We start from the raw sequence: 14,378 nt of genomic DNA on the forward strand, positions 1-14,378 counted from the left end.
TTAGCCTCCGTTGTTTCGTTTCAGTTAGCCTCCGTTGTTGTTTTTTTCAGTTAGCCTCCGTTGTTGTTTTTTTCAGTTAGCCTCCGTTGTTGTTTTTTTCAGTTAGCCTCCGTTGTTGTTTTTCAGTTAACCTCAGTTGTTGTTTTTTTCAGTTAGCCTCCGTTGTTGTTTTTCAGTTAACCTCAGTTGTTGTTTTTCAGTTAACCTCAGTTGTTGTTTTTTTCAGTTAGCCTCCGTTGTTGTTTTTTCAGTTAGCCTCCGTTGTTGTTTTTTCAGTTAGCCTCCGTTGTTGTTTTTTCAGTTAGCCTCCGTTGTTGTTTTTCAGTTAGCCTCCGTTGTTGTTTTTCAGTTAACCTCAGTTGTTGTTTTTTTCAGTTAGCCTCCGTTGTTGTTTTTCAGTTAGCCTCCGTTGTTTCTTTTCAGTTAGCCTCCGTTGTTGTTTTATTCAGTTAGCCTCCGTTGTTGTTTTATTCAGTTAGCCTCCGTTGTTGTTTTTCAGTTAACCTCAGTTGTTGTTTTTCAGTTAGCCTCCGTTGTTGTTTTTTTTCAGTTAGCCTCCGTTGTTGGTTTTTCAGTTAGCCTCCGTTTGTTGGTTTTTCAGTTAGCCTCCGTTTGTTGTTTTTTTTTTAGTTAGCCTCCGTTGTTTTATTTATTAAGCTTCTGTTGTTTCGTTTATTTTTTCAGTTAGTCTCTGTTGTTTTCTGTTAGCTTTTTTGTTTTTCAGTTAGCCTTCAGGGTTTTGGTGGTTAAGAAAAGCTCTCTTGACTAGCTAGAACAATATAACATAATAACACATTAAGATTTTGATCAGGCCTTGAGCAAAGAGGTTACAGACCACGAGACTGGAATGGGTCCCCTAAATGCTTAGAATCTCATTTGAATACATTTAAACATGCTCAAATAGGCCAATCATGATCCGTAAAAGGTCATGAATGTTTTATTCTAATCTAATTGGTCATTTGACACGGTTGCTGACCCCTAAATCTTTCTCTTATTCGCTAAACATTCCACCTTGCACAATTTTTGCAAAACGATTCCTCGAAATATTCGTCTAATATTATTTTTCTGAATGCGTTAAAGATCCTGAGCACAGATTATGTCATTCATGTCAAGTTAATGACAAGCGTTTATCTCCTGAAGACTTAATACTGAATGTTTTATCGTTATTCAATTATTTATCGATTTCCTAGCAATTTTGCCTCCAATGCCTCCTGATGCAGCGTCCGTAGGCTTCATGTGGGTGTAATGAAACTGATGTGCAACTGCCACTCTTGAGCCATAATGGCCGCTGATCTGTGCCTCGATCTGACACTCCCACTGTGAATAATTGCTGATTAGTGGAATATTTAAACAGTGAATTGTGTAATTACATATGTGTGTGACCGCAAACTAAAACACCAGGAGGCTGATTATTTAAATGAAACAGAGAGGGTCACCCATGTCGCAGACGTGTGGTGTGTGCCACAGCGAATGAACCTCAAACGCTGCAGCGAGGTGTGTGTGGTAGCTCATAAACGGCAATTAGAAAACAGTCAAACCTCAAAGCCTACAGCCTTTGCCAGTTGATATATATATATCCTGCAATGCATGCTGGGACATCACACAATGGAGGTTTGACATGTTAGCTTGTCTCTTTGATTAGCACGCAGGACACCTAGAGATCATTGGAAAGAATGAGGAAAAGATGGAGGCGAGTGAGATATGAGGTTCTGTGTGTGGTTGAAGTTGTCCATACCGAATGTGTTTGGCATCAAAACCCACACACACAAAAACGCATAGCCTCAATTCTACTGAATTCCCACACATATGTGCACATAAGTATGTACTTATCTGTAGTTTGGGGAAAAAGTGGTCCCAAAAAGTGAATTAAAATGTATATATTTTTAAAGTAATAATAGTAATTATAATAATACCAATAATAATAATAATAATAATAATAATAATAATAATGTTATGTAATGTAAAAACTAATATTATAATTGTTTATTTGCAATTATTTAATAATAATAATAATAATAATAATAATAATAATAATAATAATAATGTTATGTAATGTAAAAACTAATATTATAATTGTTTATTTGCAATTATTTAATAATAATAATAATAATAATAATAATAATAATATGTAATGTAAAAACTAATATTATAATTATTGTTTATTTGCAATTATTTAATAATAATAATAATAATAATAATAATAATAATAATTAGTTTTTTTATTATTATTATTATTATTATTATTATTATTCATTTAAAAATAATGTTGTTGTTCATGTTTATTTGCAATTATTTAATTATTTAATAAATTATAATAATTGTAATTATGTATAAATAAATATTTAATTTAAAATAATTCTAAAATAATTCTTAATATTAAACTGATTATTTGTAGTAGTATTAGTAATAATAATTATAATTATAATAAAAAATATTTATAACAATGCTTTTATTATTGTTATTCATTATTCTTTATATATTTTCTATTCATTTAATTAATTTAAAATATATATCCTGAATTGCATGGTGGTACGTTTGACGTTTGGCAGGATTGCTTTTTTTTATTATTCATTATATATTTATTTGTTAATTTAAATTAGTATATATAAATGAGCATATGTTAAATTAGTTTTATGAAAAACACTATAAGCCTAAAAAATATAAAAACTTTTCAAACATGCTTTAAATTTTTTAAATGTTTCTTTTATTTTTTTGGCTTATTTAATTAATTATAGTTAATTTTACAAAAAAGACAGCCAATGGTATATCCCCTTTGTGTGTGAGTGTGTGTGCGTGTGTGTGAAATTGACTGACAGGTACTCCTGTCACCCGTTGGCCCCTCCAAATGCTTCTGTCAATAATATGGAGTCAATAACACGCTTGTCACCGGGAGCAACTAAATTATCACCATGGCACTTATTTGAGTTGCGGTTTGAAGAGTGTTTAAATGGACACACACACATAATGATGAATTGCTTTAAAAAAGTATTAAAATTTAATTTAATTTTAAAATAGCCCTGATATGCTTAAAAATGACAGTGACTTTATTTAAATTTAGTGTAGCACTGTTTTCTGCACAGATGTTCACTGAAATACTCTTCCTCTGTTTCGTACTGTAGCTCTCGCTCTCCGGGTTTAAAAACCTTTCCTCCCAAGCTGTCATGTCACACCTGCAGGGCTCCATCACCCACCCTCACACACACACTCAGAAACACACACATTCTCTTGTTAAAGGTCAGATTTATCAGAGGGCATTCCCATCGTCTTCGCAGGCCAGGTCAGAGCTCCTCACCTGTTCATATCCTGAATCCATCTTGCGAAAACTCTTCAATTGTGCCTTTCATCCATTCTCATTTGCTCTCCCTCGCTATTCTAAATTCTTCACAAAAACCTCGACCCTAAAACCCCGGCCGGCGTCGTTTCAGCGACATTCAATTGTGTGGAAAAATAGATCAGAAATGGCGCGAGGAGACGAGATACTTCAGAGTGAAGGTGGAAGGGATTTGAGAGGTCAAAGTGGTGTCAAATCAATCCGAAAGTAAAAGTATATCTACAAAACACCAGACGCGGTCTTCAAGTGCCAAAAATACTTCAAAATGTCACGCTGCCTAGGAGAAACCAGGTTGAACAAGTTTTGGAAAGGAAAAGATCATCTTGAAATAATCCTAAATATGTTGTTTCTTCTGTAGGAATCACAATGTAGGAAGACATTTCGAATGATGTTCATGCTGCTGTTTTCCATTCAGCAAAAGAATACAGTGAGATTAGACCAGATTGATCAGCCTGGACCAGCTGAAAAACATCAGAAGCTGTTTTTTACTTTGCAAGGGCTATATAGAAAACACTATTCCTGGAGTTTATAGCTGTTAAAGTTAGCCCCTGCCTTTCCCTAAGGAGCGTCAGAGTTAAACAGATTCACAGCGACAGGGCCTTTGCGTCCCGCTGGGAAGTGAAGGCCAGCAGCGAGTGGAAGTTGCATCCAGATGCACGTAAGGACATGTCTGTCATACAAACCCAGACGTGCCTAAAGAAACACACCTCGCACTTGTGTGCTTGCAGTCTCTCTTCAGGCCGGAGGTGTCTGGATTTGTGTTTTCTTCGCTGCCTTGGAGCATGTTGTGCCGCCCAGGGGGTTTACAAGATCAGACTCAGCTGGAATGCCAAGGAATTGCATTGGCACTGAGACGGAGTGTGGAGTTATGCGTTTGTGTGTCTGTTTAGCTGTCGCTAAAACTAGAAACACGCTCTACACGAGTACGCAACTGCATTTAATGCATATAATGTGATCTCTAAATTCACTGTTGCAGAAACAAATGTAGTGCTCAACAGTGTTATAACAAGTATAAAGCATTTTTGTTGTTAATAAAAAATATATATTAGGCTAGATGGAAAAATTAAACAAAAATTACACGTTTACGCTAACTGCTAACACCTCTTGCTATAGAGAGAATCCAGTCCGTTTCAGTACTCGTGTGTACGAAAGAGTTTCTTTCAAATATCTGCCGTTATGCAATGTGTTATTCATTCATCTAGCAAAACCATGTCATAAACTGTAGTCAAGCTAGTACTCTTTTGGAAAAGTAGTTTTAAAAGCTACAAAAAAGTAGGTAACTTAAGTTAAATTTATTTGAAAACAAGAACATGGTCAAGAGCTAGAGATAAAAAGACAGTTTGTTAACTTTTTTTCACAGCAACGTTCTCTTCAAATGCTCTAGCATGACTAGATGTGTTGTGTAAGCTACTTTGGAATATTAACTTGCTAGCTATTAGCGACTTGTCATTTAAGCTACTACTCTTTTGAAAAAGTATAGCCACTCTACAAGCTAAAGTAATGAACTTAAGCTAAATTTAGTCGAAAACATTAACATAGTCAATAGCTAGCTATAAAGGCCCGGGCATTCTTAATTTTTCCGTGTTCCGCTTCGTCTATCGCACAGCTTAGTGTCGCAAACCTCAAGTTACTAGCACATGTCCGCACAAGTTAAGTTGGGCTGCACTCGGACAGTGTGCGCGGACGTCCGCGACCCCTCCTAATGACTAAATTTATGTCTGGTAAGGAATGCAGACACGGCCACCGTATATTTTTGGGCTTAAAAGGGCAATAGCTTAGCTGCCTTTACCTTCACATTACCTTCAAATCAGTGCTCTAGCATAACATTAGCGTTGTTGTGTAAGCTACTTTGAAACTTTGGGCACTATCATACACCCAGCGCAATGCGGTGCCAGGTGCGACACAAGTGTTTTTTGCTAGTTTCAGCCCGACGCAGTTATCATTTTCACGTCCTGTGCAACGTTGTTTAAATAGCAAATGCATTTGCGCCCATTTCTGTGCTGGTCTGAAAACGAGGTGTATTCAGGCGCATTGTTGGCGCATTGCTATTTTGAGGCAACTGAAATAGATTAAAGTCAATGGCGCAATATTAATTTTTTTTTTTGTTATTTAAAGAGTGCATTAGTATTAAGGTACGCCCTATATAGTATGAATGTGTGTAGTAGGGCTGAACGATATATCGTTATCGTATCTATATCGAGATATGAACTTTCAAGATATTACTATCGAAAAAAGCAACGATATAGACGATATAGATTTCCCCTCTCCGCGCTCGCCCTGCATACAACTCTAGCAGTCACAACAAACATCAGTTTTACGAGTGCCCTTGAATGCACCGCTAAAGCCAGCGCGCACACACTACCAGGGACGTGGGAACTATTGTGAGAGGGGGGGCGGCGTTTCCATGGTGACGCGTCATTGCTTGTCACGTGACACACCGCAGCAGCAACAGCGCTGAATGAATGATGATCTTCCTTTATGTCATTTTTCCTTTTTTATTCAGAATATTCACAAATGTGTTAGCTATGGCATGAAATATCTGATATTCCGATTGTCAAATACATGCAAGTGGAAGTATATTGTTGTTTAAACACCTTTATAACGATCGCGTTAGTTGAGCTGTAACGTTATGCGCGATGGGCGCCGCCGTGTTAGTTTGTGCCGCAGACGCAGTTCAGAGAATCGGATCTGTTGGATTTACAACCTCTATGTTTACAACACGTGAATTCATCCACTTCTCCCGAAATACTTAAAAGTAAGTGGCTGGTGAATTGGGAATAGAATAGAGTAAACATTGAAGTTACTTACACAATGTGTATCTGATATGAATAAAAAGTGTCGAATTATAATGGAAAGGATTATTATTACCTCTTCCATAGACATTAGTGTGTATTTTACAAACTCTAAATGTATTGTTTTTTTAGTACTTACGTAGTCATATCGTATTGTATCGATATCGAGATATCTGGCATGAAAATCGAGATATGAAATTTTGTCCATATCGTTCAGCCCTAGTGTGTAGTATGAATGAAATTCGGACGCACTAGGTCCGCCATGTTGTTACGGTCACATGATCTACCAGCGTCAGTCGGTTGTTGCACCTCTATTCATAAATCCTCTCCCGTGGCCTCATGGGATAGTAAAGTGTCCATCGAATAGGCACTTCAGAATCTCAGAGGAAGTAGGTCATCCGGAGACTTTTCGGCTACTGTTTTCAAATACTATGTATTTGTACATACTACTCTTTTGGTGTACTGTTTTTTCCATACTATATAGTAAGGAAGTATTATATCTCTGACGCAGCGAGAGACTCATTGCCCTTGGAAGACAACAGTTTATGCTAATGATGCTATAGCCCTTGCTTAGCAGTGCGAATGCAACGCATACTTTTTAGCACGCAACAGTGTGAAAACAAGCTCTGACGTACTAGCATATAGCGCAACCTGGTCTTTCTTCTGTTTGCATGAACAGAATGATAAAATGGTCTTATCAGTGCAGGAAAAGATGCCTCACACACTCAGTCAAAAACTATGGCACAGTTGTCTGAGGTTATTGCTTTAAAACTGTTTATGTGTGTGTTTGTCTAATTCTCTCTCCAGGGTGTTTCACCTCCTGTGAGGTGTGTTTATTGCTACGTAGCGCGCACTCACGGATAATCCCTCTCTTTAGCACATACGCATACAGAAATCCCCCACAGGTTTGCTTATACTGTATCATGTTGTATTTAAATTCATGGTGGTAATTAGCATACGGCGTGTTCTCCCCCTGGGCCAGTCTTATCGCCACCGCAGCCGCTAACCGCAGTCAGCGGTAAAGCAGCTTACCTAGACAATGTAAGACGCCCTTTAAGGACAAGGCTTTTCCCACAGAGACCTGATTATAGGAGGTGAGGTGAAGAGACGCGTTGCTCCCAAGCCCCTTTTTTTTCACCGACAGGTTGCTGGATAACCGTATCGGTTATCGTCCAATATTGAGTGTCATCTAACACTCAAAGTTCATCTTTAAAAACAGTAATAATTGAATAACACTGTTAAATGTAATCTTTAGCAAATCTTAAAATTAATATTATTTTTTCATGCTGAACGTTACAATATTGTGATGCGAATTTACTTGTAGGATTTAAATCATTATTGATAAAACATTTTATTTAAAACGATTGTCATTTTTGTCATTTTTATTAGTTGTTTATTTTATATAAGTTTTATTTTTTGTTATTTCAGTACACCAACTTAATCTAAACTAAAATAAAAAAATGTTGCCTTGGCAACTAGCTTAAATAAAATAAGTTATACAAATTTTATTTTATTTCAGTTCATGTTCATTTTAATTGTTTATTTAAAATGTTATTTTATTTTAGTGATTTATTTTTATTTAGACCAGTGTTATTGTTGAAACTAAAACTTAAAAATGTTGTTGCTAGTAAAATAAACCTGAAATATAATAAAATAGAAATATTATATGAAAAACTTAGAATTAGAAATGAGTTTAAGAACTTAAATTACTAAAAATAGAACTAATTTTATCTAAAAATGTAAAATATATAGAAATAAAAAATAAAAAAACCGACAAACTGACTAACTAAAAGCTAATTCAAAATATAAATAAATAAAATAATAGTATACACTCACCTAAAGGATTATTAGGAACACCTGTTCAATTTCTCATTAATGCAATTATCTAATCAACCAATCACATGGCAGTTGCTTCAATGCATTTAGGGGTGTGGTCCTGGTCAAGACAGTCTCCTGAACTCCAAACTGAATGTCAGAATGGGAAAGAAAGGTGATTTAAGCAATTTTGAGCGTGGCATGGTTGTTGGTGCCAGACTCAAGCTGATAGAAGAGCAACTTTGACTGAAATAACCACTCGTTACAACCGAGGTATGCAGCAAAGCATTTGTGAAGCCACAACACGCACAACCTTGAGGCGGATGGGCTACAACAGCAGAAGACCCCACCGGGTACCACTCATCTCCACTACAAATAGGAAAAAGAGGCTACAATTTGCACGAGCTCACCAAAATTGGACAGTTGAAGACTGGAAAAATGTTGCCTGGTCTGATGAGTCTCGATTTCTGTTGAGACATTCAGATGGTAGAGTCAGAATTTGGCGTAAACAGAATGAGAACATGGATCCATCATGCCTTGTTACCACTGTGCAGGCTGGTGGTGGTGGTGTAATGGTGTGGGGGATGTTTTCTTGGCACACTTTAGGCCCCTTAGTGCCAATTGGGCATCGTTTAAATGCCACGGCCTACCTGAGCATTGTTTCTGACCATATCCATCCCTTTATGACCACCATGTACCCATCCTCTGATGGCTACTTCCAGCAGGATAATGCACCATGTCACAAAGATCGAATCATTTCAAATTGGTTTCTTGAACATGACAATGAGTTCACTGTACTAAAATGGCCCCCACAGTCACCAGATCTCAACCCAATAGAGCATCTTTGGGATGTGGTGGAACGGGAGCTTCGTGCCCTGGATGTGCATCCCACAAATCTCCATCAACTGTAAGATGCTATCCTATCAATATGGGCCAAGATTTCTAAAGAATGCTTTCAGCACCTTGTTGAATCTATGTCACGTAGAATTAAGGCAGTTCTGAAGGCGAAAGGGGGTCAAACACAGTATTAGTATGGTGTTCCTAATAATCCTTTAGGTGAGTGTATACATAGTACTAAAATAACACAGATTTTGACAAATATAGAATAAATATCGGCAATTTATCGGTTAGCGGTCATAACGTGAAAAAAATTATCTGCTTATGAGACTGCTTCGAAGAACTTCTGGCCAAGACCTAGTTTCATTTTGGTGGAAAATTAGTTTTAGGAAGTCATAATCATTACTGTAATTGTTGTCGTCAATGTCCATTTGTAATAATTTCTATCTATATGTCACTCTGTTTCCAGTTTTTTTGAGAACATGGGCAGGATCATCGCCACCGATTACATGCCGACAGAAACGGACGTTTTAAGAGTCCGACTGAGAACCACAGGAGTGATCGAGACTCAGTTCAAAGTCAAACACCTGGTCTTCAGGTAAACAATCTCTTTCTTTGACCTTTTTACCTCAACTGTTATTACAAAATCAGACACAGTTGTTTTTATGAGTAGTCCTAGACTTTGTAAACGACTCTCAGTTCTCTTCATCATCAGACAGATCAAATAGCCTTTGGTCTTTCGTTTTCAGTTGAAGTTTGTTTGTCTAAAAGTAGCTAAAACTGTTCACCTAAAAAAATAAGGGGGATTCTGTTAAACAGACCCTTCTCTTGCTTTGTGATATTGACCGTGTCAATGTGGGCGGCATCCTCCATCTCACTATCTTATGAAACGTCACCTCTGCATGCCGTTCTGATTAAGCATCGCTCCGTTCGTCAATATCCTAACTGGCATTATCAGCATTGAGCACACGTTTGACTTTGATTTGGATGCAAGACTTGTTATTTTATTTATTTTTTTGGGCTTGACTAATTGAGTCTGAACTCAAATAATTTGACAGACAACTCCTGAAGGTATATGCCAATTGTCTATGTTCCGTATAAATAACTTTTTATCTACATTTTGGACAAACTTTGAAGCAGTGTTTTTTTTTAGTATCATTCAGGGTTATTATAGTTAACACGACACCATTTCCAACTAAAAACGGAAAACTTGAACTCTTTTGTCGTTTCATTTACTTACGTTGGAGTTTTGTGGGCCTGAAAATGGGTTATAAAGTGCTACTTTTTGAAAACAATACCTTTATTCTTTCTGTGTAAACTACAGAAAAGCGGATTTTTGAAAACTGTGAAGTCATGCGTACTACGTGTTTAGTGAGGCACGTAGTTTGTTTACAAAGTGACATCGCCATCTACTGGCCTGGCATGAATAATACAGATTTTTTTTGTTGTAGTTTTCGCAGATCCTTGTGAACAAGGATAATTTTCACAACATTGTCTTCTGTTCGCGAAAACTGTTTTTAGTACATCGTTGTCATTTAAACGTACCCTTAAACTAAAACTGAAACTAAAACCATACAAAAAAGTTTTGTTACTTGAAATTTTTATTTTATAGTATAAAATTATATTTTTCAATTTTAGTACTTCAACTTTTTCAACATTTCTAATTTTCATTGTTTTTCATATAATATTTTCATTTTATTTTATTTTTAGCTTTAATCTAAAGAGTTAAATGAAAAATGTTGCCTTGTCAGCTAGCTGAAATAATATATAAGTTTAAGTATAAATGTATACGTTTTATTTTATTTTATTTCAGTTTATTTCAAGTAATGAAATGTTTTTTATGGTTTTAGTTCATTTTTTTCTTTAAAGGCAAAAACATTGGATTTATGGGTAAACTGCAAAGTTACAGTAACAATGACTCTTTTTGCTTAAAATGTTGGAACGAAAAAGTTTCATGCATTTTCATTGTCCTCTTAAGTTAAATTTTGCGCAAACATCGGGCAACCTGTAAAACGATTGGGAGGTTTCATGGAAAATGTGAGTAATTTTCTGCCTGGCAGCTTTTACCAGCCATTTGAATGTTAATGGAGACATTTACAGCTATGACATGCCGCGGACTGTTTGAGATGGCACAGAAAGATGAGTGTTTTGGCATTTGGTAAAAGCAACTGTCTTTTTCTATACTTTTCCGTTCGCTTCTTCTTGAGCTCTTTCTGCCCTGAGAGTTGGCTAATTTATTGGCTTCAGTTGAGGGCTTCTGCAATAACATTTATATTGCATTACTTTGCATAATGATAAATCTAAACTCCCACTGCTTTCATGACAGGTTTTAATAAAAGTGCATCCACAACATCATAAAATCAAAACAAGATGACTTCACTTAAAAAAATGGTTGTGGGATGTATCGATGTTTTAAATACCCAGTTGGATGCCTATCCATTTAGACGTCTTTACCGTTTGGTCTTCAGAAATATGTTTTTCAATTTAAAAATGTGGGAAATTGTTCTCTTTGTTGGGTTTTTAGGTTAAGTTGTGGTATAGAGCATAAATACGAGTGGAAAAAATCCCATCACCATTATAAAGGAGACTCCATCATAATTAAGTCTTTATGTTCATTATAACTCTATGAAAGCAGTGTTGATGTTATCTGGAGTAATTGTTTGCTACGTGAAACCGGTTTAGTTCTTTATTTCTCATTAAAGTAAATTAATTCGGTCTGAATAACTTACTGTCAATCTTTGGCTTGCTCCACTGCTCGTCCTTATCGCAGCACTTCACACACGTCCCACGCCGAAACCTCAAGATCTTTATCATATCACTGGATTCACATCTCACGTTTGATATGAACACCCATAGCTGCTGCATTTCAGAACGAACCTTTGCCATTATCAATAATTCTCTTCAGTTTTTTAATAAAAGCTATGTATTTATGCATTTATTGATTTATTCTTCTATTTATTTAGTTATGTATTCTTTATTTATTTACACTTTATTAATTTATTAATGCATTTATTTATACATTATACTATTATTTATTTATTTTTCATTTTATTTAGTTATGTATTCTTTTATTTATTTGTTTGCATGCTTATTTATTTATGCATTGTGCTTTTATTTATTCATATTCATGCTTTTATTTATTTATACATGCTTTTATCCATCGATTTGTTTATGGTTTTATACATTCCAAAAAAACATGATTACTACACTTTTACTTTAATAAAACCTTGGTTCATTTTTGTAAATGTTTAACAGGGACAAAATTTGTGAAAATCAAACTTTTCAGTAATAATACAAAGCATGCATACTTACTTACATTCTATTTACATTTTTCTTCATAATTTAGAGGGAAGCTGACTGTATATTCAGAATTAATCAATATTTGTGTCTATTAATATGTCTATTAATATTTGCAGTTATTTATTCAGGATATAAATGTATATATTCAAATGTATAAATATACATTCAGGATTTACTTTTACATGTTTGGGTTTATATATTATTGTTTTATATGGCAAAAAAACTAATTATATAAAATCTGTGAAATGTGAATATTTATACCTACTGAATATATAAATCTTGAATAGTTGAATAATAGTTGTGTGTGTGTGTGTGTGTGTGTGTGTATATATATATACACACACATACACGCATACTTATATACAGTATAAATACTATAGTATGAATATAAAAATATATCCATATAGCAGCATTTTATTGTCTATTGAACTGCAACAGCAATTTTTTAACTAGAGGGAAAAATAAATCAAACCTAGTGCATCTTCCTGTAATTTTTTTGTGTGTCACATCTTTTCCAACTGCACAAAGGTTTAATAATGGCTTTGTTTAATTATGGGATGATCGGATGTGGCCATATAATCACTACAGACGAGGTGAGAATCGTGCCGTGTTAAACACACTGATCAAAACGCAAGTCGTTTCACTCATCATTAGACTGTTCATTACGGCTCGGATGCGAGGGGTGACCCCGAGCGACCTCAGATTTAGATTCGGTTTGGAGATTACATTACACTTTTTGTCCAACACACCCATGACATCATGTTGTTCCTACTTGAGTCCAAAATATACATTTAGACAATAAATGTGCAATGATTATTAACTGTGTTTTTCTGGTTTACCTGCAGCTTTTTGTTGTACACTGTTAATCTACCAGTTTGTCATGGTGTCAACATCAGCTTTGTTCTTAATTCTATTCGTTTGACTGATTTTGATGAGAAACCGTGTGCATTAGTGTCCCATAAAGCACATATAGATTTATTTTTCCATCACGTTTGAAGTGTGTGTAAACTGATAGTTTTGATTTCAGACGTGTGGAGGAATCTTCCCCACAAATATAGTGAAGATATGGCACAGGATGAAGTGGAAGCTGGAAAATAAATATATGAGGGAGACTTTGACTCTTCACAGCCTTCTCCTTTTAGACATGATTTTTCTGAAGACAAGAAATGCTCTGAGAACAAACACTCTCTTTTTAGATGCGCTAATAGACGTGAAGAGGGCGAACCTGTAATGAAATATGTAATGTTTTGAGATGTTTTGACGCATCTTTGCTAACAAGCTAACTCTTTTTAGCGTTGGGATCTAAAACACTGTGAGGGGAAATTTGGCGGAGCTTGTTAATTTGAGACTCATTTGGTGGCATCAATAATAACCCATTGGTCTGTTTTGAACATGTTTGGATGCGTTTCGCTAGTTAGCAGCATATTAGCATAACAAATGTGACGCTGTTTGTAAGTCAACGTGAAATGCTGTTCAAAATCCATTGTGCTTTTGTAACATGATGTATTTCCCAAGGTAAATTGAGCTTGTGATGACATTAAAGTGTTTTTGTGCCGTTTCTTTTCCATTGAGGACCTTTTGTCTCTTTCTCTCCACAGAATGTATGACGTTGGAGGCCAGAGGACGGAGAGGAGAAAGTGGATCAGTTGTTTTGAGGACGTGAGGGCCGTGCTGTTCGTTGTGTCCCTGAGTGGGTATGACATGACGCTAGTAGAAGATCCATCTATGGTGAGAAAACATTTGTACTTTTGCATTCACCTACTACATGATCAAACAGAAGCTGTTACTGAACAAACAAGTGACTGAACCCGGGATCACCAAAGGGGTTATTTATTAATTAAAGGGATATTTCACCACTGGAAAGATGAATGTGTTTAAATTGGGTCATTTATGTAGTAGAAATGTGAAATTATTTTAGAAGTTGGTGCTTTCTAGACTGAGAAAAGCCAGAAAATGTATTTTTGGCTCATGTGGATGAAAGACAACAACTCCCAGAATGCACTTGCTTCGCTGTCCTAGGAGGACACTCCCAAGCCACGCCTACCGGTTACAGAGGGCAGTATCGGAAGAAATGATACAACTAGGCTAGTCGACTCGAAACTGAAAAGACGCCGTTTTATCGTGAGATCCCCCTATGGGCGGGTTGAAGACATGCGGAACGAGCTCCTCCTACTGGCTGTAGTCTCTCGCCTATGGACAAAAAAGCCTCCAATGACGCAAAATTATGATTTTTGCGTCATCTGAGGTTTTTTCCAGACACACAATACAGAAATCTCTCGTCTCAGGGGGACATGAGGGAGGGA

At 35.9% G+C, this 14,378-nt stretch overlaps 1 protein-coding gene across 1 annotated transcript in view; it reads left to right on the top strand.

Moving 5' to 3' along the window:
- Nucleotides 1-14,378, top strand: part of gnav1 (guanine nucleotide binding protein (G protein) alpha v1) — a 29,213-nt gene that overhangs the window by 8,212 nt on the left and 6,623 nt on the right. The window contains exons 4-6 of the mRNA XM_079890354.1: nucleotides 3,895-3,999; nucleotides 9,245-9,373; nucleotides 13,674-13,803. Coding sequence (XP_079746480.1) covers nucleotides 3,895-3,999; nucleotides 9,245-9,373; nucleotides 13,674-13,803 — 364 coding nt within the window. The remainder of the gene's footprint in view (nucleotides 1-3,894; nucleotides 4,000-9,244; nucleotides 9,374-13,673; nucleotides 13,804-14,378) is intronic.

This window comes from Squalius cephalus (genome assembly GCF_949319135.1).
Source record: "Squalius cephalus genome assembly, chromosome: 13".
NCBI classification, from domain to species: Eukaryota; Metazoa; Chordata; class Actinopteri; order Cypriniformes; family Leuciscidae; genus Squalius; species Squalius cephalus.